We start from the raw sequence: 27,429 nt of genomic DNA on the forward strand, positions 1-27,429 counted from the left end.
ACGCTTTGGTAAACAGTTCTAAAATATATATATATAGGCATGTAGGTCTATTGGTGTGCATTCTTTGGGAAAACACATTCGAATCATACACAATATAAAATATACACTATGACCGCGCCGGCATAACATCGCTCCTATTGAATTTAGGAATGACTTTGTAAAGGCGATTTCCGCGCTTTGTTCAATTGTATTCTTGTAACTTCCTGCCGGATAGTATTTCAGGATTCCAATAGCATAACAGTATTCAGCTGCTTTCCTATATCCCTGCAGTGTTATGTAGAGACTTTAGGTACTGTGCTGAACAAGTCATTACTGTTGCGCTGAACAAGTCACAGTGTTGTTACGATCATAAACAGATTACAGTCAGGTGATGAAAAAAGACTACACTGATTTGGTATTGTTTTGTGTCTATACTGTATAACAAGCTACTTGTGTGTTTGTAAAAAGCATGGCGGAAAAAAACGCACGTAAGTTTTATGACATAAAATTTGTAATTATAAGTAGACATTCTGTTTTGCTGTGAATACCGCATTCATTACAGCATAAATTACGAAACATCCCTTTCTAATTTGATTTTGGGCGAAAATTTTTGCATACGTGGTATTGCGTAGGTGCATAATGTTTTGTTATGTAAAGTTTCCGCCCACATTAAGTCATAAAATGTATGAATAGTTTTAAATTGCATGCATTTAACCTTTATCTAATTGAACTGTGAAATTCATGCAGTGCAAGTGACAATAGACAACAGCCAGATCACCTTCAACACAGGCGACTGCGCCAGCCTACCTTCAGGTATGCCGAACGGTTTCAGTTTACACTGAATTGTTTAAACGGAAACAATGGGACTTGTATTAACCTCGTTATTATAGTCGGTTCTCGAACAATCGTGTTTCCCATAAGCCAGCTTACTGAAATTAACAAATGACAAGCATTCCATTGATATTACCACCTTTACTTTGGTTCATTCGAATTTTTAAATCATCAAAATACAATCTTTATCAGAGCCTTATCCGAGAAGAAGAGCAAATCCAACGACGGTTGACAACATCGAGAGAGGGACACCAAGGTTCATTGGGAGTCAGACCTATTTACAAACGAAGCAAAAAGTTGAGGGAAAAAGAATTGCGGTGGTGCACCTACAAGGGATGCCCGGTACTGGAAAGTCCGAAATTGCGCTAAGGTTAGGTCACGACTTTCCGTATGCGTCAGGCTGTCCAGTGGCAAAGTGGCAAATCGAGTGCGACGATGATTCTGATACTATTCAATCGCAATTCAAAATATTTTTGGAGCAGATGGTTAAAAATGATATCGTAATTGTTGAAACAGGTGCAGCACATACAGCTGTGGACAATCTAATGAACGATCGTTGTCAGCAATTCGTCAATATACTAGCTGATTGCCAGTTTCCCATTCTAATCATCATCGAGGAACCAACAAAAAAAGACAGGAAATTGTTGCATAACTTTCTATCCTGTGTTGGTTGCATCGAAGGTCGTGTTCCGGTTCTTCATATTTATGTCACATCGACATCGAAGAAAACATGTGATATCCCCATGGCTGAACATTTCTATTTTGTGGAGGTTAATGGTTTTACCCAAGAAGAAGGGCTTGAATTTCTTCGAGGGTCACGTACTTGGTCCCAAGACGAAAAAGAAGCTGCAATACGTATTCTGGAACGTTTGTCATATTCTCCATTAGGTTTGGTGGCTGTAAAAGCAACTGATCCCAACAGTTACGAAATGTACTTGGAACATTTAGAGAACGATTCGTTGCATTCAATGATTTTAGCAAATGAGTCCAAAAAGATGAAAGACGCCGGACAAATGCACGTATACGAAGCTATTCTGTATTTGCTCAAACCAACCAATGCACAAAATGAAGAGCTCCAAAGACTATGGACAGCAATACGTTGCATGGCTTTTTTCCACCACAGAAACGTACCAAAGATACTTGTATGCAGAGTAATGCAATATATGCGAGACGAGGAGCAAGATATGAATCAATGTCACTACCTCAACGAAATTCAAACGAAAGAATTTGTTGAAAAGTTTTGCGACTATGGCATGTGCAAGATTAGTGCAGACAAAGCATATGTTTCTTTTCACGAAGTTGTGTTCCGAGCCGTCAACTGCTTCGAAAATGATCAATGTCAACTCTTTTATTCAGTAGGAATTAAAGCTTTGGCAAGCATCGTCCACAAGGATTTAAGGCAACGCAAAAATACAAACTTCATGCATGAAATGCATTCACACATGATATCTATACTTAAAAGGCAACCAGCCAAACCCACTAGTATTTTAACCACGTTGTGTCGTGCTCATATTTCTGAGGTGGCTGGTGTAGTCATGGGAACCAAGGAAATGTTTTGGGACGGACCATCCGAAGCGGAACGTAATCTAAACGAAGCTTTGCGAATTTTGTTGGAGGTGGTGTCCGATTCGGATCTTACACCAGAGTTTGTAACGGAATGTTTATCAAATGATATCGCCCAGAAAAAGGCAGCGCTTATACTTAAACGACTAACTCAGGCAGCAAACATATTTTTCTCGAAAAAGTTGGACATTGAAACCTTTATTTCCATTGTCTTTCACCCCAAGGAAGATAACATGCATTACTACGCCAATCACTCCGATCAAGAGGTTGCTGACTATTTCAATGACTCGCTGACTAAACAAACCACATTACAACCACAAAAGCTTCGGGAATTTCGAAAGAGGAATGTGATCCTCCTTCTTGAAGACAAAACACTTCGAAAAACCTACTTGGTGGAAAGAGTTGCATCTATTTTACACAGCTTGAGTCGGTTAGTGACCTACAAGAAAAACGAAGTCACATCCGAGGAGAAAATCAGATATGAATGGTTTTCCAAACTCTGCCTTGCAATTTGTGACGAGGTTCGCAAAAGATTTAAAATTGCGCCGCTGTTTTTACGAATCAACGCAACAAGCTTGGCAAGCATCAAGTTAAAAAGCCTTAAAACCCTTCCTGCGGAACAAAAACGTGCCCATTTACTGGAAACGAAAGAGTTTGTTGAACAGAATCTGCTCAGCAGGGAGTCTTGCAGCACTCTGCTTTACGAGCACGGGATTTTAATCAAACTTGCACAAGATGAGTTTGACGTTTTACGACACAAGGGACTTATTGTCCGCATCAATACGAAACTGAGACCTCGAGATGATTCTGACAATCAAAGAGATGATGACGTTTGCAAAGTGTTGCAAGACCTAGCCAGGAATAACCGAGAGTGGGTTGCTTCAAATATTAGCTTGATTTACTGTGGAAAGTACTGGGCTGCCAAAAAGGACTACGGACAAGCCCTGGAACTTTTCGAGATGGCATTGCAGTGTGCAGAGTTCAAAACTCCTGTTGAAATTGTGAAGTTGTTTCCATGGGGTTGTTACAACCACGCGAGGGCAGTAGTGGGCGGAAAAATTTCGCATCGGGTTGCGGAAAGTAAAGCTCACTGCGAAGAAGCTCTCCAACACAGAAATCAAATAGCAAATGATCTTGTTGACAAGTTGATTGACTACTTGAGCCACCTTAATCAAATTCTGTAAATTTGTACAATGGACAGTGTCGGATATGCTGCAGAACTTGCTCGAATTACAACTTGCTTTATGGCACTGATTTGTAAAAATGTGTACAAATATCGCAGTGATGCGTTAATTGCTCACTGATGACCTCTCGTGGTGGTCTCAACCACTGATTCCAACCACAAACCAGTGATTATTCTATCATTATTCTTGTCGCTCCCAACACTCGCACCTTCTGGCATATCCCTGTCTCAGTATGTCTGTTACGTATTCGGCTATCCGTTACACGCATGGGTCCACATGTTTCCTGTCAGGGAGCCCGAAAAACGTCCCACAGCTCTACATGTGTTTGCCCTTAAGTGACATTTCCATTTCGACATGTAATACACATTTTTACGATTTATTTGTAGCGTCCACCAACATATGAATATGTTTCCGTTAAAATTAATCTCAAACGAGCGGTTGTGTGTTTCTGTTTCGCGGCTTATGTCTCTTTTCGGTCACCGGTTAGAAAACATGAGCCACAGGAAATAAGAAATCGTTTATAGATGTTTTTTGTTTGCTTATTGCAATTGCCGCGAAAAGATGTTTGTTTGCTTATTGCAATTTTTGTTTGCTATTGACTTTTCTTTCTGTTGATTTTGTTTGAGGCAATCGTTTAAACACTGCAACATTAAACATGCACTACCAGTATTAGTTATTTACTATCACTTATCAAATAAAAAGAGGCTGAGTACCATGTAGTGACAGTAAAGGTAACTGAACTTCTGAATAGTCATCACATTTTGCTAAACTTTTATCTTGCGCAAGCCATGATTGTTCCACAAGGGTGAGAAAACAGGAGAAAATAACTCTCTGTTATGCTTCCGAATGCCTGACACTTTTTGAGTTCACCACTTCGGCCGGCGTCGATTTACCAATTGGGCCTGCGACCTTTATTATCGAAAGATCCAATTACATCACTTTGGCGAAATATAGCACTCGAAGCGGTGAAAGGCATTTGTATTTTTTACACTAAACGTGTCAATAGACGTGTATAGGCAATAGAGCGGATAATCTTTTCTGTGAGAAGTGCACTGTTTCGACGTAACATGGTTTCATGCGTGCGACTTTGGTGAATTACTGTGCTACGGTATAGGCAGTCAAAAAGCCAAACAAGACTAGGTTATGGTGACAATGCACTACTGACGTACTCTGCACTTATACAGTAAAAATAACTACAATTACAAAAAAGGGAAGCACGGTGCTACAGCAATTATAAAGCAAAAGTCGCATTGCATAAAATTGAGGTCCAGTGCTTCAATCGGGCAAAATTTCAAAAAATAACATTTAGCTTCAATCGGGCAAAATTTCCAAAAATACTATTTATTGGGCAATATATTTTTGTTCTGAAGAAAAATTGTTTGAAGAAAAAAGAAAAATCAAACAAAAATGCAACAAAATTTCATGAAACAATGCTCTATCCAATGAAAGGATTCAGTGACCGAGTGCGTAACCTCTACAATGGGTGTTTAACTGAATTCGCCACATTGTATCAACTTTTCAGAACACCCTCCCATGACTGCCAGTAAGGCACGCAATTTCAAACTTAACAAAAACTAACATTTCCAAAAATAAGCAGTGGATAAAAATATCTGCGACAAATGTTTAAATTGCATAGCAGAAATTTGTAACCCTTTTTTATAGAAACACAGTATAATATATCATTGTTCTTGCATAAAGCGGTTGCACCTTTACTTCAGTGAAGAGACCAAAAAACGCACGCGCACTGCAGTTTTTAGCGTTTTCCCTATAATTGCAGCCTACGTTTGCCACGCAAGCATCACTGCTCGAGCGTATAAAAACTAGCAAAAAGGCGAAATAATCACAACCATATGACAAAGGTGAGTGCGAAAATAAACAAAGAAGTGAATGAAAAAAAGTGAATGTGAAGTGAAAATACAAAAGGAAATAAAGCGTGCGAAAAACAAAACGAAAAAGACGTTTACATTTGCAGTTTATTGGTGATTACATTTGGCATAATTTGCTTTACAAAATGATATAAAATGATGGTGGTACGAAGGACAAATTCATGCACTTCAGGTATTGTTTTATCACTGGATATCAGCTCGTTGTCTGAAGAAGCAAATATTTTCCTCATTCACGTGATAAAAGCGCGGATCGCTTTTTCCACTTTTCTGTTGCATAATGGACATCTTTGCGGGTTGCAGTTTGCACAACTGCACAGATGCCCGCACGGAACCAGGACAAGGTCTGATGGGTTGCGACGACATATCCTGCACATTCTCTCTGCCCGTAACTCCTCGATGCGATTTTGCATTGAAGGTGACGTTTCTAAACAAGCACAGAATAACGAGAATAATTTTGATGCTTGTCAAAGCTCGTATAAAAGACAATTTCTCCTCGATACTGCAGTTTTGGGTGTCTATATAAGTGGAAAAACTTAACGTAACAATTCATGGTTGCAGCGTATGGAAAAATGCCTTTCGGTCCTAAATCATTGGTAATTCTTTATTCTATTGTGTCTAGATTGAAACGGGCAATATTTATTTTTTCCGATAACTCGTCTTTCAAATGAAACCTAACAGGTTGTAAAACATAATTTCGAAAACAGTTAGTAAAAAAAATATGATATACCTTCATCGATAGATTCCACTTGCGATCGCAAATCTAAAAAAATATGTTCAATTTAATGAAGAAAGCAACACATTTCTCACTTATCTAAGCAATCTGTTGCGACAGACTTACTCATACCCACAAAAACCCCACGTTGGCCGACAGAGCACATTACGTCTTAACTTTGGAATGCAAGGAACGTGTTGCAACTTTTCGAACCCGGGAGTTTAATTGGGGAACTGTGTGGGAAGTGCTTGTGCATGAGGTAATTTAACCACGAATCTAGACGGAAGTATAGACTACTCCCTTGTTTGCTATCAATAAAACATATATATTTTGTCGAAATCTAAAGGTATTAGCATCAATGTAAAAGTATGCTGGTTGATCTGATCCTAAACATATAAATACACGAGATCAAACTATATTGATTTTGTACGTTCTTACATCATGGACAAAAAGGACAATAGAAACTATACTGGATCTATGCCGGTTGCTTTGATTCATGTAAATAATGATGGTTTGACAATTCCCATTCTCAGACAAACCCCCATACCTTCTTCGCCGGTGATTGTTTCCATTTCATCCTCAGCTTCACTCCCAGGAGCAAGTGTTCCTTCGGCCATGACGTCATCAATGATGCTAGCAACCCTTGTGTACATATCGCTCTGTTGGATCCGCCTGTGATGGAATCGAGAAGATGTTGAACGTGAAAAGTTAAAACTTCCTGTTTTTGTTTTGCTTGTCTTTACATCTGTCTGTTGTGGGGCCCCCGCAACTTAGTTACTTCGCAGGACTAATGATGAGCACAGCTGTGTTCGAAACCCCTGATCAACTATAGTCGGCATATTAGCTTTGACTTTGTTACATACAATGAATCAACTTACTTATAATATAGTGAACGAATATGAAATGTGGTTTACACTATTTAGGCACCTCTATGTACCTTGTGGACTCTAGTGAAACCGTACAGCGGAACAAGCAATACGCCAAATACCAGACGCAAACACAATCCTTGTTGACAGGCAATATAGTGGCGTAACGTTCACATAGCACTCCACCGTTCTTATTGTTTCCTTACACAGGAAAAAGGTTGTTGCAATTTCCCGTCTTGTTATTGGGGTCACATTTTGTGAAGAGATTTCACCACGGTACTGGTGCATAGCCAACATTGCAAACAGTTTAGTCTGGCCAGAATTGTAATATATATATGTGTGTGTGGGGGGGAGAGGGAGGTGTGTTAGTTTTCGCATTAGTTCAGTTAATGAATTGTCCGAAAGAATGGACTGCATTACCCCCAACTACAGCATAGCAATACAACAGCTGTTGTGACTTAACATGGAAAACATGTTATCGCTATTACCGTTTAATAAGTCTTCGTACAAGCCGACGGTCGAATCCCATTTCAACTGCGGCTTGGGCAACATCCGACTGCATCAATTCGTCCAAACGTTGCTCCTCTCGTCGCAAATCCTCCTAAAAATCATTATTATTATTTGTAGTAAACCTGCATAGGTCAAAATTAAACAGGATACACAAGGACTTAATGTCACAAACAACCCTTGTGTAAGCCTAAACTGTAAAAATTCTTTGGTGTGAAGTGAATGTAAATCATGACAAAGACAGTCATATACGGAATGCGAAACAATTACTGAAAGGAACGTGCTGTATATGATTTGGGTGTTTTTATTATGTTGTTTTACCTGAGGATCAATTATCTGAACGGGATGACTGTTTCCTTCAGTTTCACCTGCTCCACGGTGTCCACTATTATTTCTTTCTTGCGGAGGAACATCCATTCCTCCACGCAGGAGTGGACGTGGGAGGTTGGGGAACATTGAAACCATTCGATGGACGAAATCCGGACCTTTCTTTTGGAGCAGAAACTCACATCTGTGAATAAAAACGTTTTTGTTCCTCGATCACATCCCGCAATATGGGAAATACGACTGCGTTAAACAGGAAACTTAAACTAATATAGTTTGTTGATCTATCACAAGGTTTAAAAAATTTTCCATAGTGTCTCAGATTGTGCTATGATTAGTGGACAGACAAATCATGGACAGAAAATGTTCTCAAGTACATTTAACTAATTTCGATTCCTTGGTACCGCTAAAAACCTTACCTCGTTCGGTGCGGAGTTTAAAATTACCAGGGGAATCACCAATAAAATACCGGCACTATGGAGCGGAAATTTACATTTATTCTTTGTCGATCTCACGCTGGTATTAATGAAAGGAAATTTCCCTGGTAAACAGTGGGAGGAAATGCGCTCAGGAAACAAATATGTGACGAACGTTTCGTGTTACAGCGAACTGAATTCTTTGAAGTTGTTTCAACAAGAAGGTGGTTGCTTCGCAAGTCAATTATTTGCCTACGTCTATATATTGACGCGACTTGGTTGCTCAGATATGTTTCATGTCCGCAACTTTTAAAGGAATTCAGTTCACCATGAAATTAAAGCTAGTCAACCGTTTGGTTGACAAACGTTGTTGCAATGGGTTATGGGTACACCCTTCCACAACTAAATCGATTAATTTACTCACGTTGGGAACCACTTCGCATGTTCAGTCCACGGCTCATCTTCCTGATCGAAGTTTTGCAATCCACCGTTGCAATACCAGCATTTCACCCGATCTCTTTCTCCTGTGAAATGTAAAAAGTCATGGTGTAATTTTCTTTGAATAACACCTAAAAAGCTCCTGTTGCGTAGTTTTACATCTAAACTTTACTTCATACTCAATCTGGCAATTTTTCATCATGCGGTTTGTCGGTATTTTAATGCCATATCGACGGCATAAATTTAATATGACTAAAAACCCTCCAGCTATAATCAGACGGAAAGGTTGATTGTAGCATTTGTATCGGTCCCTCATTGGTTTGTAGCCATTGGTTGCCGGCATACCGCTATTAAATCAACAGAGTTGCCGTAAGTGAGTAAGGTTTCTGAAACGGTTTCTGAAACTACTAAGGTAAGGGAACCACCACTAAACCAACAGAGAATGGCAGGTTTGTGATGCAAGTTTTCCCCTATCTACCGAAATCGAAACTAGATATTTCCCGACGTGAATGCCCAACATTTTGAATTTCCCTTTATTGAAAGAGCCCTCTACAGTTTCCACGAATGTGCGTAAAGAGAAACGGCCTGTTATAGAAGTGTTTCGCAGAAGTGGTTTCTTTTCATTCAGTGACCCTTTAATATTCACAGATAAAATCCCCACACTGTACATTCAGTTCGTAAGTAGTCAGTAATATCAAGACAAAAATTATCTTACAATTGAAAAACGTTTTAGACTCTTTCCCCCTGGGTTGGGACTTTCCCCCGATTAGTAACCCCGGGCTTGTTTAGCACACCTCATTAAACTTGACACGAATCACGTTTACGAAAAATTTCCCACGACAAATTCTGTTGTTTTTTTTACCGAAAACTATGTAATGCAGTTTAACAATACTTGCTGTAACTTCTGATATGAAACAATTTGGGAAGAACGCAAATATTTTCTCAACTGGTAAACGGCTGCAATAACAGCATATTAGTGCGACATGAAATTGCGTATCTCACCTAAGTAAAAGAATCCAGCTCTGGCGATTTGTCTTGGTGTTGCGTTGATGTTGTTTATTTCCCAACGTCTATCGAAGGTTTGAAGTCTTGCATCTACATTTCTCATGTGAGGACTTACGGGGTGGCGACATTGGAACATGTTCTGAAGGTCTCTCTATTGAAACATTCCGGTAATTTTAGCAACTTGTCAAGTGGTGATAAAGCAACAAACATTCCATGCAGGTTTCGATACCCTGTGGTTTTTGTACCGAGTTGACTCTTTCACTAAACCACAGAATGCAAGGGAGACATGTGCTGATAATCCGCAGACATTATTTAAACTCGCTATTAGGTTTTATCAGTGCACGCCGTGACCAACTGGTTGACATCCACTACAAAGTCATCACAACGTGGAGGATTCGTTGTCAGCAGACCAAACCGTAGATAGTTATGAGCTGCACTGATGATACCATGAAGGTCGAAACGGCGTAAAACGCAATGGTCTTATTAGCATTAGTAGTATTCTAAATGCAGGTTTCGATCGAAGAGAGGAATAATAGGTAAAAATTTGCCACATTACCTTTTCGTTTTCCGAAGGGTCCGGAGGTTCGTGAAAAACTATTTGTTGTTGTGGAGCTGCAGCTCGTTCATCTGACGTCATAGGAATGTTTCTTTGTTCAGCACCTTGAACCAATCTGTTAAAATGTAATAAGCAAACCCTGGGTAAAAGTATATTGCATTTTTCTCTGCCTTTTGTTAACACCAGGAGAGATACATTGAACACTGTATTGGGCTGGGGTGCACAAATCATAGGGTTTTTGCGTGACATACTTGTTGCATATTATTTATCACGTGTCCAACAATTGTTTACATTGCTTGATCTTAAACATGCAATTAAGGACGAAACTTGGAAAACATTTTCGAGCATTCTTGATGAAAGACACCAGCAAGCATTTTTTTGAACAATCGCGTGTCAAGTTTGGCTCGTATGCCCTGTGTTCTGCACCCATTGTGCAGGGCAACACGGAGTTGCTTCTTCGATATTTTACCTGCAGTGTGGAAAATGTCTCCTGTGTTCGTTGTTGACAACATCTCCGTAATTCCAATTTCTCAAAACACCAGCACAAGAAAAACATTGAACTCGATCGAGGTTTCCAAGATAGAAGAAACCGGATCTTGCAAGATCGTTCGGAATCACCGTCGGTCTTTCTGTCGGCCAGTACTCATACGTCCGACTGGAAAAAAATGCATTTGTTACCAATTTTAAAAAAAATAACTTTATTTTTTGGCGAAAACATTCTGAAAATCAATAATTTCACAGTGGTTTCCATTAAAAGGAACCCAACCCTTAGTGTTTACTTATGTTTAAGTTGGGACATAAAGCGCACTGAGAAATCCCCTGAAGCATAATACGTTACTGCAAGTTTTAATACATTCTTGTACACCCAGTTTCCCCCAAATATGCGTTTTTCTCTTTAGGATGTCAACGTTTCAAAAATTAAACGCCTTTAAACGCCAAAATTAACCCAAGCTTTTTCTTATTTTGTTATTCAGGCTGTTTTTTTAAGTTCATTGTTCAAGAAAGTACTTACAGTCTTTCTGACTCTTTCCTCAGGTCGAGGTTTTTCAGAAAGTTCTCGTGATAAGCTGAAGGGATCGTCGCAAATTCCAGAGTGTTCTGAAAAACAAACAAACTTTGAAACGCCCTGTAAAAGAGCTATCAGCTTTCGATAATGCTAAACTGTGCAGCCTATAATATAATATCTTAGTTGCATTCCTTTTCGTAAGATGTTAACTACAGGAAGCTGGCTACAAACGAATACTTTCTCACCATCTACTTTAAACAACTATTTCTTGCTACAAATGAAGGAAATAGTTTATTCAAACAAAAACTACAATCCAATAAACGTTATTAGTTTCCTTTTATGCAACGACCGTTATCGAAAACAAAGCATTAGAAAAAGGAAAAGCATACAAAGCAAAAGCCTATGTTAATTCATCCTACAAAGCTTACTGTTGGAGGCGTGGAAATTTGACTGGCTGTCTGCGTTATTCCTGAAGCATATAACGTTACGTTGAATGTCGTGTCAGCTTTAGATAACATTTAGCAAATATGGATCAACTCATATCTCATTTCTAACCTCTTTCTTGGTCATTGTATCTTGCGCCTCCATGTGGCGATGCAGTCGTGTCACGTGGTCCCTGGGTAATAAATAAACTGGTATTGTTTTTGCAACTCGAAAGTAATGGAATTTTAAACTGATTGGTTCATTTTGGCACAATCTAGCCCTCGATTAGGCATTGTTTTAATTCTAGCGACATCAATATATCGTAATACGAAATAAATTGTTACAAAGAACATGTTACGAAGATGAAATTGATTTTTATTGTTTGCAATCAACCAGCTGACTTCATTTTCAAACATCATGTTTTAAACAATTTAGTTAGTGATCCTTATTGTTAAAGTGATAAGTATTCACTTAGATTTCACTGATGTATGAATTATTTCTTACCTGTGTTGGCTGTGCTTGTACGAGTCGGGCCAGTCCGCCACCACCTTGTTTGATTAAAAAAAAAGAATTTTACGTTGCGTTACTTTTAGGGGTAATCTTGGTTGAGATATTTGTATTACAGGAAAGAAAATTTACCAATTGGAACATTTCCAGAATTAAGGCCTTTTGTAAACGAACAATCGATTCTGTGCCATTTTGCCGATTTGACGTCATCGCCGTAAGCCCAGTCCTCAACACACAATCCACAGCTATAAGAATATAAACATTTATAAATGATGACACGTAAGAAAATACACTGCGGGTTAAAAACTGAGTTATTATTTGATCAATTATTTTGAAGATTCAGTCGTACTGCTGTTATTTCCGAGCATAAACACATTTTAATAAATGCAGACTTGAACAACGCCGCTAAAGCGATGAGTGTGACATAGCTGTCAAGTTTTTCAAACGTCTTTCATTTTCGTGTGCATATTTGAGAGCATGGTGAAATAGGCTATTCATTAATATATTGAGACAAATATGTGCAAGTTAGTTGCTCGGAAAATACCCGTGGCAAAGCGCAAGCTATAGCAACTGAATTTGATGACGTTACTTGTTGACGTATTACACTGCCTAGTAATGCGTGGCGAACATCACGCGGTCATAGCGCCACGTGACTACGAGCATGAGGGTTCGAGAACAATAGCACGAGGTAATCACGTGATAAAAGATGTGGTCGCACAAAGTCTTTGTGTAAGCCATTTCTCAAGCATGCGCAATGAAAAAATAACGTCATTTGTTTTTGATAGCCTACGTGGCTATAAACTTGCAATGCAGCATGTGACAGCCTGCAACCAAAACATTAGGCGATCAAAAGGCGGAAACCAAATGAAATACATCTTCAGTTGGTTTTTGGTTTTCGTATTCTTGAACATCTGATGTGATCGAGTAATTTGCAAAACCAAGACTTTAATCCAACCTGAAGCACTTGACTCTGTCTTTAAATCCAACGTAGTAAAACCCTGCGGAAGCCAAATGTCTAGGATTAACCGGAACTTCTTGGGGATATTTGATGTAAGTTGAGAGTCTGTAGGATTCTAACTGTGTGTTTCCCGGTGGAATGTAAACACTTCTCTGACCTGGAGGGTCGCGCGCTCTGTACACAAAAAAAAAATTGAACACGTTTTGTAAGCATTGGTATTCATATACGTACTGCAAGTATAAATCAGTGTGCTTGTGCTTCGCAACAACAAAAATGGATTTAATGTGCTGACGTGTTATTTTGCAAGTACAACCCTAAACCCTTTCGACATCAACACAATATGTTTACCAGCTTAAATAAATTACAAGCCAGTGGTCCAATGAAAGCGAACAAAACATGTTTTCAATGTAAGTGAGGCGTCTGCGCGAAGTCGCACGTCATCCAATTGTGTTTCCCCGCCTGCTTTACTCCATACTTGTAGTCAAGCGCGCTCTGCACACTCGGTTTTCAACGCTCAAGTTAATAATTGATAAAAATCGGTGGAAAGCGACATCATATTTTCCCCCCTAATGGTCCTTTTTGTAAATAGTTGGTCGACAATAAAGGTACCTGTCATAAACAGCACCGTCGCTACAAATGAATTCCATAGTATTCGCGTTCAAAACAAGTCTTTGTTGTTGGATACTGTGACGCTCGGGCGTGATGACATCACTCTTCAAACATTTGTGAGCGTGTAAGATTTCTGTGTAGTAAATTTATTAGGGTTAGATTTTTTACATTAACCATTTGAATTGAGTTTATTTTACCGTGGAATTTATGGTGACCAACAAGGTCCTCAAGGATTTCAAACTTGGTTGAATATTTCGCACGTTGAGTTGCATCTCTTGTCATGGAAGTGTTGACAGTTAAAAATGTAATTAGGATGTAAATCAATAAAGCGTCTTGTTGTGAGTCGGTGAGCGCCATGACCGCGAACTCAGCAAGTGAAATGTATTCGGCAGCAAAGTAGGAAGATAAAAGGATATCCTTCCGTGTTTCACGTTTGCTGTGAAACGCTTGTTTTAGAACTTTTCTGTTTCGTGTGAGAGGAAATGATTCCCGTAAAACTTCTTCGTACTCTTTGTGAACTGGGTGGACGAAAACATTTTCATTAATTTGAAGCCACAGAACAAAAAATAAACACTTGCACATTTATTTTCATCAAAGCTGTAAGTTAAGCTGCAGACATAACTAAAAAAGCGTATGATCGTTGTGTCAATAAAAGATCTTTCATTTACCTTCTGGCCACATTAAATCTTTGCCCGAGATGTTTTTATTCGGGTTTTTTGACATAACACAAAGTAAGCAAGTAAGTTTGCTTGACAAATATCCAGAGAAAATGATATTTCTATGCTATTAGATGCTGAAATAAGAATATGGGTCTAAAATATTTACTGAAATTTTGGTATATTTTTATTGTCTACATAATATTCAAACAAATATTTATGACCATGACTATGACTCGTGACACACAAATCATGTTACTATTTTCTCGTCAAAATATTGATTACATTCACTCGTATGGTTTCTAATCTGCTGGCCCAGTCACATAATAGGGGCGCAAGCGAACAAGCCCCTTTGTCCAGCTAACTTTTCTGATCACCAAAGATGCGTAACAATTGATTCCACTGCCACCAATCAAACAATTTATCCACTACTTGACAACTGAGAAGGCCAGAAGCCCGAAACACAAAAGTTCTCTGATAATGTCACTGACAGAAATGAACAAGGTTAAAACACGTCAATGCTACCGCAATTTCTACACTTGTTGTTAAATTCGCGATCGCAATCAATGAAGCAAACGCGACGCTGAGACTGCTCATATACATCGTGTAGGGAAACCCCCTGAAAGTTTCCCGAACTTTCTGTTGCCTTCGCTGAACAATCTCGAAATTCACCACGATCGAAAGCTACTCCGTCAAATCATTCTTCAAACGTGAAATCCATCATGTTCATTTTTCAGCATTCCTGTGCCTAATTCACTTGTTGGGAGATGGACAGATTTTGGAGTTATCGCACCAGAAGAGCCTGTTTGGTTTGTCCATACATACCTTACTCAGAACTTACAACAACATTATGAAACAATTTTGTGAGTCACTAAAAACAAATACCGTAAATTTACTCAAAAGCCAACAAACGGAAAAAGCTGCGGCTTTTGTTCTAGTATATACGGTGTGAATCATTCCTCTGTGCTACTTTATTGCCAAACTTTTAAATTTGTTCTAATGCATCATTGGAAGTGGAAGTGTAGCAAATTCGGCTTCCCATGAGTTAAATTCATTCATTATTTGTTTTAAATGCCTGATGAAATCGCTTTCCACTCCTTCTAATTCAAACACTGACCTTTAGACGCCTTTGCTCGTTATCTCGTTCGATGTTCGTTTTTCAATTGACCTCTTCTACGCCTCATTCGTCACCTAATTATTTCTTTTCTGCAGCATCTTTTGTATCGTCCTATATATTGTGATTCTTTCGGCAAATAAAAGAGAACCCAGACTTGGTTTCTGGGCAGATTTCAGGGCCTCGGATCTTGAACAAAGACCTGGGAGACTCAGATATGGACTCGTCTCAGAATCTTTCGAAAGAACACCGAGACTGTTTCTTACTGTTACATCAAAATAAATAATGGTCTTCTTTGTCAAAAAACAGCAAATAAGGCACAACATTTTCCAGTTTCCGCATATCAGCAAAATCCATCCCAACACAAACTTATTTGCTAGAACACTGCCACATAAATTAAGCTACTTTATCCACAGAGAGGGGCGACCGTTCTCGATCTACCAACTTTCTTCTCTTCGGTAACTTTGCACCGAATTCCATTTCGTCACGATGACTTGTTGCGCAATATGTAACGAGTGTGGAAAGTTGCCCAAGTATTTCCGATCCGGGCAACTTGATGTTTGTAACAACAGGTTTTCATAAAATCATGACAAACTTTGCGAAAAGTTGTTGTTTAATGAACAAGTTTTATGAAATCACAGGCGAAAAACTCATAATCACAAGATGTTATGCTAGATAAACACGTGCGCCAACGCCAAAAACTGACACTGTCTTACTGCCGGTGTTACGCCATACAAGTGCCTTTTTTCATGCAGGTCAATGTCCAATTGAGCTGTGTCATTTGACACACATTCATAAGTTGCTGATCACTCGACACACATTGCGAAAGGTGCGCCTTGGCAAACATGGACATCGCATCGTGCGAACACAGTGTTCCTTTAGCCGAAACAAACAAACATACCACATTGCAGTGTTACAAGTTCAGTAAACGCAGTTGACGTTTGATTTTGAATCTTTAATATAACAAATTTACCAACATTAGACTACTGATTAGTTGCTGCCTTACTAATGACAGAGAATAGCTCTGTACAAGCCAATGAATTTCCCCCTTTTTCTTTGTTTCGCTTGGTTGACCAACCGTGACGTGAAATTCTGTGCCTTTTATCCGAGGCACTACAGTCACACCGAAATGAAATAAAGTGCCCCTGCGCTAGTGTCAACAAATTAGTATTGTGATGTGACGTTATTATAGAGCGACCAAAATACTGCAAAATTGGTAATAAGTATGGGTGATTTCCCAAAAGGTGCTGCACCTGGGAATTCGTCGCGCTTAAAAATGTAATATAATTTCTATCACAAAGCAGGCAAAACCGCTCGAAGACACAGGCTAAAGCAATTCTTATTAGCATTTGGAAACAAACGCGATGAAAGCTTTCACGAAAAGTTTGCCCTTGATAACTGAAGGTCAAATACAATGGGTCGGAGGTGTTTGAAACGATGGTGGAAGTCGTCTTTGCAGCGTTATTGTCGAAAAAACGGGAGGATTTGTAAAAATACGTGGAAGAAGAAGAAGACTGCAGTGTAAGTACAACCTAAGAAAAACTATTTCATGGTGTTTTGCTTGTTTGGGACGTTGGTATTCCTATGTTACCCGTGTCCTCATTGTGGCACATTTGTTGTGTTAATTTTGCAGTTACGTTTGCAGATCTACTGGAACGAACATCGCCATGTTGGAAAAAAACTTCAGAAACTCATCACCGTCAGAATATACAGAGGTTCTACTTAAAATAAGTTTAAGACTGTCATTGCTAGTGACGTGACATTATGGCTGTTTTGCGCACCTTTACGGTAATATTTACCAAATCCTTGCATTTGCAAATAAAATGTTGCAATAACTGTGCATTTACTTTTTTTAGCAAATCACCTTTTGAATAGAAAAATGTTATATGGCCACAAATAAACAGGCAATGTGGTAAACATAAGCACTTGTCAAGGTTTTATTCGACTGAATATATCGGTTTGATTATAACTTTATAATAAGACTTATCTTTGTGAACTTAGCAAAGTAGACAAGGAAATGATTTATGTCACCCGAAGCTCATCCACCACCCACATTTATGTCAAAACAACAACATAAGGTTATATATTTAATTTAAAGATAAAGGTTTACCACTGCAAACGAATCGACATCGACTGTAGAAACAATAAACACAACTGACTGCAGTTCAAAAGTTTGAATAGCAAAAAGAGTTCTGCGAACACCATTGTTTGTTTTAAAACCAAGTGATTTCTATCATACACTTTGGGTTCCACCGAAAATGTCATGTGGTCTCCATTAAAAAAAGGTCCCCGCACAAGCACATTTTCCCTCCCTTAAGGGCCCTGGTTTGCACCGTACGGAACCTTATAGTGGTTGATTTACACGAACAAAAAGTTGTCGCATTAGTTCAGCTAGTGAATTTCCGCGGTTAAACTGGACTGCTGTCCACACAAAATTTGCATTATTAGCACAGCGACTTCTCTAGCAGAACATTTTGGAAATAAACCAGAACTCACGCATTGAACATGGTTTGTTAGCCCCCTGCAACTTGAAGTTACAGCTTGATGATTAGTACCTAAAATTAGATACATTTGCCTTCGTAAATAGCTTTCATGCTAACGTTGCACGAGGCTGCTACCTGTCAAAGTTTTATCAATGGTGGAAGCAATTTACACATATAGGCATTAATTCAAAGATCACACTAATTAGCTTCTGTACAAGAAAAATCTTTGGATACTCGTTTCTCTAGTGTCTTCTGATTAAAAATCCTTACTCAAGTGGGTGTAAATAACCTTTAACAAAATCGACCACTAGTTGGACCAAATGACTAGAGCACCTTGTCCGGTATCCATGTATTGAGTAACGTCTTTAATGTTGCACGTGACATATGTCATGTTATACCATCAGAGACAAGCATTGTGATTGCAACAGTCACGTGTGAGTGACGCAGACAAAATGTCTGGAATTCTTCTTACATGACAGCAAAGTTTACTCTGGTTTACGAGCTAAATGTTCAACTGCGTTGTTGGCCAGTGTTGTTGCGTCATCTAGCACTTTTTAATCAACGTTTTGTTTGACCGTGAGTATTTACGGTGTTTACTGGATTTCGGTTTGTTGGAGGAAATAATTCATGGTTTGGAGTTATTAAATACTACAACTATACAACTACAAACACTGTAAAAACTGTACGGGTGCTTTGCTCGTTCTGTTACGTGTCGCGCATAATGATTACTATTCATACCGCGGCTAATGCAAATGCCCATAAAGAACATAGTTAAGATTAAAAACCAGGACATTTTGTGCTTATACATTTAGGTATAACAGTTTACGAGATTCGCCCGAAACGTTTCATAAACATGACACGGTTGATTGCAATATGGCAAGTTTACATATTGCCAAAATCATATACAAGCGCCAATATAATAAATGGTGTTTTAATGTTTATTTTCTGAATTTATGTTTCTTCTTACAAGACTCCCACCCGATGTCGACATTGTCTCCGCAACAAGTGAACTCAAAAAATGTCCATGATAATGATTTCATTCCTTGTTGTGAAGAAGTTATTCCGTATTTTCGAGTAGTAAATGTGAAAGTATATCATGAATAGAAGGACAAGGAGAATGTTGCGTAAAAAACATAGACCGATACGAAACGGTAAGTACAATAATTCAAATATAGTATGCCGGCCGTTAGCATATTTGACCCATTTCTTTTAATCGTCCCCGAGCTTGGGAAGAAAGATAAAACCACTGGGGTGGTTTCCTACTGGAAGTAGAAAGTAGCAACACGAACCTTTTTATGCATTTATGAGATTGCTAACTTACAATAGGTTTCAAATATATACCAAACATTTACTCCTTATAATCAAAGCACCCTAAACGCTTTAATATGTCGGGCAAAGAGTTTAAAGTGCTCCCACGGACATAACTAAAACCCTAAGGTTATTGGTCAAAATCAGCAGGATCATCTTGTGGTGTAGAAGTGTACGAAACTAATGCCGTGGTAGAATTCCGAGCTGTAGACTTAATGCAGCCCTGAACAAAGTTTGCAACAAGACGATAAACTAAATTAAAAATAAATATGCCAGCAATAACGATAACAGCAACAAACATTCCTTCGGGTGGTGGCCTCCATTTGTTGATGGAATTGTCTGCAAATTCAATACAATAGCAGGTTCGGTTGAATTTCTAATTGCAATGGTTTCATATTTGGTTGTGTTGTCCTTTTGAATTGTTTTATTTTTAAGGTTTTCCTTCTTTTCATTGTTCGAATTCGTTTCTTTTGTATTGTTTTTGCTGTTGGATTCTTTGTCACTTTCTGTGGATCCATGTTCGCAACGTCTGCAAAGAAGTAATAATGTTGTGTTCTTGTATTTGTTACAACATGTACAAATTAAGACTGCCCATTAGAGAGGCCAACTGTAATTAAATAGGGAAAGAGGCTGATCAGATTCCTATACAATCAGCATTGGAATGATTAACAGGATGCGAAATGAAATAACACAGAGCACGAAAAATGTTACGCTTCACCGATCACAAAATAATCAAAAAGTGTACAGTTGGACTCATAAAACGGAGTGTTCCTGGTATAATAAATTATATAAAATCCCTGGCTCCTTACGCTCATTTTACCGATTTGGAATTAAAGCTATTTGTTGTTTATCAAAAAAGTTTCCACAGGAAAACACAATCTCACCCGATTGAATAAAAACATTTTTTTCTTGTGTTTCTTTCGCAGTTTGTGTGACCACCAGGACAAGGTTTGCACATGTGGTTGTTCAAATATTCGTTTGCTTCGCACAATCCACTCTCAAACCCTTCATCTGTCTTAATCTTGGCAGGCTTCTACACAAAAGTTGGTATTTCATTTAATTATTTAAAACTATTAAAACTCTCCACTGTATACCTGTGTTCCGCACAATTGGAAACTGCAGAATGCGATTAAGACAAACAGAATAAATTTCTTCGAGGGCATAACTTAACTGGTTGTTGTTTCAAAGGTTGCAAAGTTTGTAAACTGTCCTAAATCGTTATCTGCGAAATGTAAATTGATTAACATGTAGGTTATGGACAAAATATTACTACAAAACTTAATTAAGCAAACACTTGCACATTTCATTTCATCAAAGCTGTAAGTTAAGCTGACATAACTATAAAAGCGTATGATCGTTGTGTCAACAAAAGATCTTTATTTACCTTCTGGCCACATTGAATCTTTGCCCGAGAATTTTTTTTATTCGGGTTTTCTGATATAACACAAGTAAGCAAATACGTTTTTTGTCGAATATCCAGAGAAAATGCTATTTCCGTGCTATTAGATGCTGAAATGAGAAAAGGGTCTAAAATATTTACTGATATTTTGGTATATTTTTTATTGTCTACATAATATTCAAACAAATATTTATGACCATGACTCATGACACACAAATCATGTTACTATTTTCTCGTCAAAATATTGATTAACATCACTCGTATGGTTTCTAATCTGGCCCAGTCACGTAACAGGGGCGCAAGCAAACAACCCCTTAGTCGAACTAACTGTTTTGATCACCAAAGATGCGTAACAATTGATTCCACTGCCACCAAACAATTTATCCACTATTTGACAACTGAGAAGGCCAGAAGCCCGAAATACAAAAGTTCTCTGATAAAGTCACTGACAGAAATGAACAAGGTTAAAACACGTCATGCTTACAACGCTGAGAGTGCTTATACACATCGTGTAGGGAAACCCCCTGAAAGTTTCCCGAATGTTCTGTTGCCTTCGCTGAACAATCTCGAAATTCATCGAGATCGAAAACTACGGCAACTCCGTCAATTTATTCTTCAAACGTGAAATCCATTATGTTTATTTTTCAGCATTCTTGTGCCTAATTCACTTGTTGGGAGATGGACAGATTTTGGAGTTATCGCAACAGAAGGGGCTGTTTGGTTTGTCCGTACATACCTTACTCAGAACTTACAACAACAGTATGAAATAATTTTGTGAATCACTAAAAACAAATATACCGTAAGAATTTAAGTCACCGCTTTTTGTTTGAGTAAATACGGTATGAATCATTGGAAGAGTGAGAAAGTTGCGCAAGTATTTCCGATACGGGCAACTTTATGTTTGTAACCACAGGTTTTCATAAAATCATGACGAACGTTGCGAAAAGTTGTTGTTTAATGAACAAGTTTGATGTAATCACAGGCGAAAAACTCATAATCACAATATGTTATGCTGGATAAACACGTGCGCCAACGCCAAAAACTGACACTGTCTTACTGCCGGTGTTACGCCATACAAGTGCCTTTCTCATGCAAGTCAATATCCAATGGAGCTGTGTCACTTGACACACATTCATAAGTTGCTGATCATTCGACACACATTGCGAAAGGTGCGCCTGGGCAAACATGGACATCGCATCGTGCGAACACAGTGTTCCTTTAGCCGAAACAAACATACCACATTGTAGTGTTACAAGTTCAGTAAACGCAGTTGACGTTTGATTTTAAATCTTTGACACAACAAATTTACCAACATTAGACCACTGAGTAGTTACTGTCTTACTAATGGCAGTATAGACCAGAGGGATTTTAGTTGACAAAAGAAATCGTCAGTAAACAAAATTTTGAACGCGGGTTACTCGGCCACCTTACGAGGTAGCAGCATGATTTTTTAACACGTAAAAGTTCATAGACTGACCTTTCTAAAGATACCATCAAACAATTAATCCACCATTTAACTAAACAACTGAGCAGGACAGAAGCCCGAAACACAAAAATTCTCTAATTAAGTCACTGACAGAAATAAACATGCTTAAAACAAGTCAGTGCTACCGCAATTTCTACCGGTTACACTTGATAAACATTAAAGTAAGAACTTTATGAAATTTAAATTAATAATTGTACGAAATATGCGATGTACAATCAATGAAACAAACGCGACGCTGAGACTGCTTGTAAACATCGTGCAGGGAGACCCCCTGAAAGTTTCCCGAATATTGTGTTCCCTTCGCTGTGCCTAATTCACTTGTTGGGAGATGGACAGATTTTGGAGTTATCGCACCAGAAGGGGCTGTTTGGTTTGTCCGTACATACCTTACTCAGAACTTACAACAACATTATGAAATAATTTTGTGAATCACTAAAAACAAATACCCTAAATTTACTCAAAAGCCAAGAAACGGAAAAAAAACTGTAAGCCACGGCTTTTGTTAGAGTGTGTACGGTGTGAATCATTCCTCTGTGCTACCTTTTATTGCCAAACTTTTCAATTTGATCTAATGCATCATAGGAAGTGGAAGTGTAGCAAATTCGGCTTCCTATGAATCAAATTCATTCATTATTTGTTATAAATGTCTGATGAAATCGCTTTTCGCACCATCTAATTTATACACAGACCTTTAGAGGCCTTTGCTCGTTATCTCGTTCGATGTTCGTTTTTCAATATGAACTCGTCTCAGAATCTTTCAAAAGAACACCGAGACTGTTTCTTACTGTTACATCAAAATAAATAATGGTCTTCTTTGTCAAAAAACAGCAAATAAGGCACAACATTTTCCAGTTTCCGCATATCAGCAAAATCCATTACAACACAAACTTATTTGCTAGAACACTGCCACATAAATTAAGCTACTTTATCCACAGAGACCCCCCACAGAGACCGTTCTCATTCTACCAACATTCCTCTCTTCGGTAACTTTCCACTAAATTCCATTTCGTCACGATGACAAAACGTGTGTCAAGGTTGTTGCGCAATATGTAACGAGCATGAAAAGTTGCGTTTTTTCCGTCATGGGCAACTTGACATTGTTTCAATGGAGTTAACACATTTTTACAAAATCATGACGAACTTCGCGAAAATGTTATTGTTTGATAAACAAGTTTGATGAAATCACAGGCGAAAAACTTACAATCACAAGATGTTATGACGAAGAACATGTGTTCCAGGCCAAAAACTGGCACTGTCTTGTTGCTGCGTGTCGCAATACAAGTGCCATTTATCATGCAAGTCAAAGTCCATTTGACCTGAGTCACTCGACACACATTCCTAAACAAATTACGAAATGTGCCGTATCAGTCTTATGTCTACAACTGAATTGTCCTGATTTGGCACTTATTGAGTAAAGTACACGAGCTTTCGCGAGTAAACTCCGCTTCATCAGGGGGAAATGTTTATTTACATTTACACTTGATGAAGCGAGAGTTGTGCTTAATGAAGTAAAGAGTGCAAAAGCAGAACAATTCTTCCAATAAATTTCCCCCTTTTCCTATGTTTTCGCTTGGTTGACCAACCGTGACGTGAAGTCTATGCCTTTTTTTTCGGGGCACTACAGTCACACATGAATGAAATTCAGTGCCACTGCGCAAGTGTCAAAACATTTTCTTTTTTAGCCGTTTGGTCAGCAAAGTCGTCTGACAGTCACACCAGCTGCACTGATGAGACCTTTTTAGGTCGAAACAGTGGCCATCTGTCTGCAGCTTATACACATTTTCTTTTTTGTTCCTGGCTTTCTAAACATTTTACTCTTATTTGCGATGATTTGCTAAGAAAAACACGCAGCCGCAAACACGCACCCGAGCGTACGCCCGTAGCCGGCGTATAATGAAACAAACAAAGAGTCCGCCGGCGCAAAGCGTGAGTGTGGAACCGGCCTTACACCCCTGAGGCTAACAAATGGTGACTGGTAAATGGAGAAAACATGGTCCCTTAAGTTACCTGAACTTTTTCATCGGTTTTATAACGTTTATGTTGGAAAAACAATTAGTTGATTTCCCAAAAAGTGATGCTCCTGAAAACTCGTCACGCTTAACCGCCAGCATTGCTATTACAAGGCAGGTGAGATACCGAAACCGTTCGAAAGTAGAAGCTAAAGCAAGTCTTAATTGGGAAATGCAAGATCCGAAAGGCGCGATAAAAACTTTTACCAAAGTTGAGTGATGCTGGCAATACTCAAGTAATTGTACCAGGTAATAATAAAAAAATATTTGTGTTCTAAATCAAAACAGGGATTTAAGGTCAAATGCACGTTAAGGGAGATATACTACGATGCATATTCGTACCCGTCTTAGCCTTTTCTCAATCCTCTCACAAATTTTTATCAACAAGACTTGTCTGATACTTATGTGAAGCGTTTATAATTAGCAAAAGTAGGTTTGTTGAAGTTACAGCTAGATTATTAGTACCTAAAATTAGATACATTTGCCTTCGTGAAAAGCTTTCATGCTAACGTTGCACGAGGCTTCTACCTGTTAAAGTTTTATTAATGGTGGAAGCAATTTACACATATTGGCATTAATTCAAAGATTACACCAATTAGCTTCTGCACAAGAAAAAGCTTTGGATACTCGTTTCTTCAGTGTCTTCCGATTAAAAATCCTTACTCACGTGGGTGTAAGTAATCAACCGCCTTCAACAAAATCGTCCACTATGTCGACCAATTGACTAGAGCACCTTGTCCGGTATCCATGTATTGAGTAACGTCTTTAATGTTGCACGTGACATATGTCATGTTATACCATCAGAGACAAGCATTGTGATTGCAACAGTCACGCGTGAGTGACGCAGACAAAATGTCTGGAATTCTTTTTACATGACAGCAAAGTCTACTCTGGTTTACGAGCTAAATGTTTAACTGCGTTGTTGGCCAGTATTGTTGCGTCATCGAGCACTTTTTAATCAACGTTTTGTTTGACCGTGAGTATTTACGGTGTTTACTGGATTTCGGTTTGTTGGAGGAAATAATTTATGGTTTGGAGTTATTAAATACCACAACTATACAACTACAAACACTGTAAAAACTGTACGGGTGCTTTGCTCGTTCATAAAGAACATAGTTAAGATTAAAAACCAGGACATTTTGTGCTTATACATTTAGGTATAACAGTTTACGAGATTCGCCTGAAACGTTTCATAAACGTGACACGGTTGATTGCAATGTGGCAAGTTTACATATTGCCAAAATCATATACAAGCGCCAATATAATAAATGGTGTTTTAATGTTCATTTTCTGAATTTATGTTTCTTCTTACAAGGCTCCCACCCGATGTCGACATTGTCTCCGCAACAAGTGAACTAAAAAATGTGTATGATAAGTATTTCATTATTTGTTGTGAACAAGTTATTCCGTATTTTCGAGTAGTAAATGTGAAAATATATCACGAATAGAAGGACAAGGAGAATGTAGCGTAAAAAACATAGACCGATACGAAACGGGAAGTACAATAATTCAAATATAGTATGCCGGCCATTAGGATATTTGACCCATTTCTTTTAATCGTCCCCGAGCTTGGGAAGAAAGGTAAAACCACTGGGGTGGTTTCCTACTGGAAGTAGAAAGTAGCAACACGAACCTTTTTATGCATTTATGAGATTGCTAACTTACAATAGGTTTCAAATATATACCAAACATTTTCTCCTGATAGTCAAAGCACCCTAAACGTTCAAATATGTCGGGCAAAGAGTTTAAAGTGCTCCCACGGACATAACTAAAACCCTATAAGGTTATTGGTGAAAATCAGCAGGATCATCTTGTGGAGTAGAAGTGTACGGAACTAATGCCGTGGTAGAATTCCGAGCTGTAGACTTAGTGCGGCGCTGAACAAAGTTTGCAATAAGACGATAAACTAAATTAAAAATAAATATGCCACCAACAACGATAACAGCAACAAAAATTCCTTCGGGTGGTGGCCTCCATTTGTTGATGGAATTGTCTGCAAATTCAATACAATAGCAGGTTCGGTTGAATTTCTAATTGCAATGGTTTCATATTTGGTTGTGTTGTCCTTTTGAATTGTTTTATTTTTAAGGTTTTCCTTCTTTTCGTTGTTCGAATTCGTTTCTTTTGTATTGTTTTTGCTGTTGGATTCTTTGTCACTTTCTGTGGATCCATGTTCGCAACGTCTGCAAAGAAGTAATAATGTTGTGTTCTTGTATTTGTTACAACATGTACAAATTAAGACTGCCCATTAGAGAGGCCAACTGTAATTAAATAGGGAAAGAGGCTGATCAGATTCCTATACAATCAGCATTGGAATGATTAACAGGATGCGAAATGAAATAACACAGAGCACGAAAAATATTACGCTTCACCGATCACAAAATAATCAAAAAGTGTACAGTTGGACTCATAAAACGGAGTGTTCCTGGTATAATAAATTATATAAAATCCCTGGCTCCTTACGCTCGTTTTACCCATTTGGAATTAAAGCTATGTGTTGTTTATCAAAAAAGTTTTCCACAGGAAAAAACAATCTCACCCGATGTAATAAATGCATTTTTTTCTTGTGTTTCTTTCGCAGTTGGTGTGACCATTAGGACAAGGTTTACACATGTGGTTGTTCAAATATTCGTTTGCTTCGCACAATCCACTCTCAAACCCTTCATCTGTCTTAATCCTAGCAGGCTTCTACACAAAAGTTGGTATTTCATGTAATCATTTAAAACTATTAAAACTCTCCACTGTATACCTGTGTTCCGCACAATTGGAAACTGTAGAGAGCGATTAAGACAAACAGAATAAATTTCTTCGAGGGCATAACTTAACTGGTTGATGTTTCAAAGGTTGCAAAGTTTGCAAACTGTCCTAAATCGTTATCTGCGAAATGTAAAGTGATTAACAAGTAGGTTATGGACAAAATATTACTACAAAACTTGTTTTCAGTTATAACAGGCATAACTCTTAATGTGGTCATGTTTACAATTTTCTACGAATTAAACTCTGTATTTCCTAGTGATGTTCCCAGTTCCAAATTATCCGGCCCGGCCAGATCCGGATAGTTATTAATCAAATCCGACCGGATGATTTGGATCCGGCAGTTTGCTAACACCGATTCGTGTATTTTTATCGGTATGGCAATATGTTTAATTGCCAAACAGAATGCTATGTTAAGGTTAGCTTATCATGAGTGGAACAAATAAACGT

The 27,429-nt window shown here is 38.4% G+C and overlaps 4 protein-coding genes across 5 annotated transcripts; 1 reads left to right on the forward strand and 3 right to left on the reverse strand.

Moving 5' to 3' along the window:
• The first annotated feature begins 385 nt into the window (after positions 1 to 385).
• On the forward strand, positions 386 to 4,037 carry LOC145896134 (uncharacterized). Of its 2 annotated transcripts, XM_082984994.1 has the most exons (3): positions 386 to 467; positions 727 to 792; positions 1,003 to 4,037. In XM_082984994.1, the coding sequence occupies exons 1-3, from the start codon at positions 449 to 451 to the stop codon at positions 3,555 to 3,557; spliced, it is 2,640 nt and encodes an 879-aa protein (XP_082841120.1). In that variant the 5' UTR covers positions 386 to 448; the 3' UTR covers positions 3,558 to 4,037. The 2 variants fall into 2 exon arrangements, with proteins under 2 accessions (XP_082841120.1, XP_082841121.1); XM_082984995.1 differs by lacking the exons at positions 386 to 467; positions 727 to 792 and having other exon boundaries at positions 1,056 to 1,180; positions 1,327 to 4,037.
• A 424-nt stretch (positions 4,038 to 4,461) lies between these two features.
• LOC145896135 (baculoviral IAP repeat-containing protein 7-like) lies at positions 4,462 to 14,343 on the reverse strand. Its single transcript, XM_082984996.1, has 17 exons — positions 13,968 to 14,343; positions 13,771 to 13,903; positions 13,159 to 13,335; positions 12,336 to 12,448; positions 12,201 to 12,244; positions 11,829 to 11,889; positions 11,702 to 11,742; positions 11,280 to 11,365; positions 10,737 to 10,922; positions 10,268 to 10,382; positions 9,709 to 9,862; positions 8,693 to 8,792; positions 7,850 to 8,039; positions 7,510 to 7,622; positions 6,703 to 6,827; positions 6,171 to 6,203; positions 4,462 to 5,867 (listed from the first exon to the last, which is right to left on the reverse strand). The coding sequence occupies exons 1-17, from the start codon at positions 14,125 to 14,127 to the stop codon at positions 5,674 to 5,676; spliced, it is 2,025 nt and encodes a 674-aa protein (XP_082841122.1). The 5' UTR covers positions 14,128 to 14,343; the 3' UTR covers positions 4,462 to 5,673.
• A 4,791-nt stretch (positions 14,344 to 19,134) lies between these two features.
• On the reverse strand, positions 19,135 to 21,141 carry LOC145896137 (uncharacterized). Its single transcript, XM_082984997.1, has 4 exons — positions 20,716 to 21,141; positions 20,426 to 20,553; positions 20,216 to 20,364; positions 19,135 to 19,860 (listed from the first exon to the last, which is right to left on the reverse strand). The coding sequence occupies exons 2-4, from the start codon at positions 20,492 to 20,494 to the stop codon at positions 19,584 to 19,586; spliced, it is 495 nt and encodes a 164-aa protein (XP_082841123.1). The 5' UTR covers positions 20,495 to 20,553; positions 20,716 to 21,141; the 3' UTR covers positions 19,135 to 19,583.
• Positions 21,142 to 26,044: 4,903 nt separating this feature from the next.
• On the reverse strand, positions 26,045 to 27,093 carry LOC145895365 (uncharacterized). The gene is made up of 3 exons (XM_082984161.1): positions 26,975 to 27,093; positions 26,765 to 26,913; positions 26,045 to 26,408 (listed from the first exon to the last, which is right to left on the reverse strand). Exons 1-3 carry the CDS (start codon positions 27,041 to 27,043, stop codon positions 26,132 to 26,134), a joined length of 495 nt encoding a protein of 164 aa, XP_082840287.1. The 5' UTR covers positions 27,044 to 27,093; the 3' UTR covers positions 26,045 to 26,131.
• Between the last annotated feature and the right edge of the window lie 336 nt (positions 27,094 to 27,429).

The sequence above is a fragment of the Ascidia mentula genome, chromosome 3, assembly GCF_947561715.1.
Source record: "Ascidia mentula chromosome 3, kaAscMent1.1, whole genome shotgun sequence".
Lineage (NCBI taxonomy): Eukaryota > Metazoa > Chordata > Ascidiacea > Phlebobranchia > Ascidiidae > Ascidia > Ascidia mentula.

What these genes read in the sequence shown, in the direction of transcription:
- LOC145896134 (XM_082984994.1), top strand. An exon ending in CTGCGCCAGCCTACCTTCAG is followed by an intron (nt 793 to 1,002) that starts GTATGCCGAACG and finishes AATCTTTATCAG; the next exon opens with AGCCTTATCCGAGAAGAAGA.
- LOC145895365 (XM_082984161.1), bottom strand. Translation starts at nt 27,043, where the DNA reads ATGCCCTCGAAGAAATTTATTCTGTTTGTCTTAATCGCTCTCTACAGT. An exon ending in TCCAATTGTGCGGAACACAG is followed by an intron (nt 26,914 to 26,974) that starts GTATACAGTGGA and finishes ACTTTTGTGTAG; the next exon opens with AAGCCTGCTAGGATTAAGAC. An exon ending in AAATGCATTTATTACATCGG is followed by an intron (nt 26,409 to 26,764) that starts GTGAGATTGTTT and finishes ACTTCTTTGCAG; the next exon opens with ACGTTGCGAACATGGATCCA.
- LOC145896137 (XM_082984997.1), bottom strand. Translation starts at nt 20,494, where the DNA reads ATGCCCTCGAAGAAATTTATTCTGTTTGTCTTAATCGCATTCTGCAGT. An exon ending in TCCAATTGTGCGGAACACAG is followed by an intron (nt 20,365 to 20,425) that starts GTATACAGTGGA and finishes ACTTTTGTGTAG; the next exon opens with AAGCCTGCCAAGATTAAGAC. An exon ending in AAATGTTTTTATTCAATCGG is followed by an intron (nt 19,861 to 20,215) that starts GTGAGATTGTGT and finishes ACTTCTTTGCAG; the next exon opens with ACGTTGCGAACATGGATCCA.
- LOC145896135 (XM_082984996.1), bottom strand. Translation starts at nt 14,127, where the DNA reads ATGGCGCTCACCGACTCACAACAAGACGCTTTATTGATTTACATCCTA. An exon ending in GTACGAAGACTTATTAAACG is followed by an intron (nt 6,828 to 7,509) that starts GTAATAGCGATA and finishes ATTCCATCACAG; the next exon opens with GCGGATCCAACAGAGCGATA. An exon ending in AACAATCACCGGCGAAGAAG is followed by an intron (nt 6,204 to 6,702) that starts GTATGGGGGTTT and finishes ATATTTTTTTAG; the next exon opens with ATTTGCGATCGCAAGTGGAA.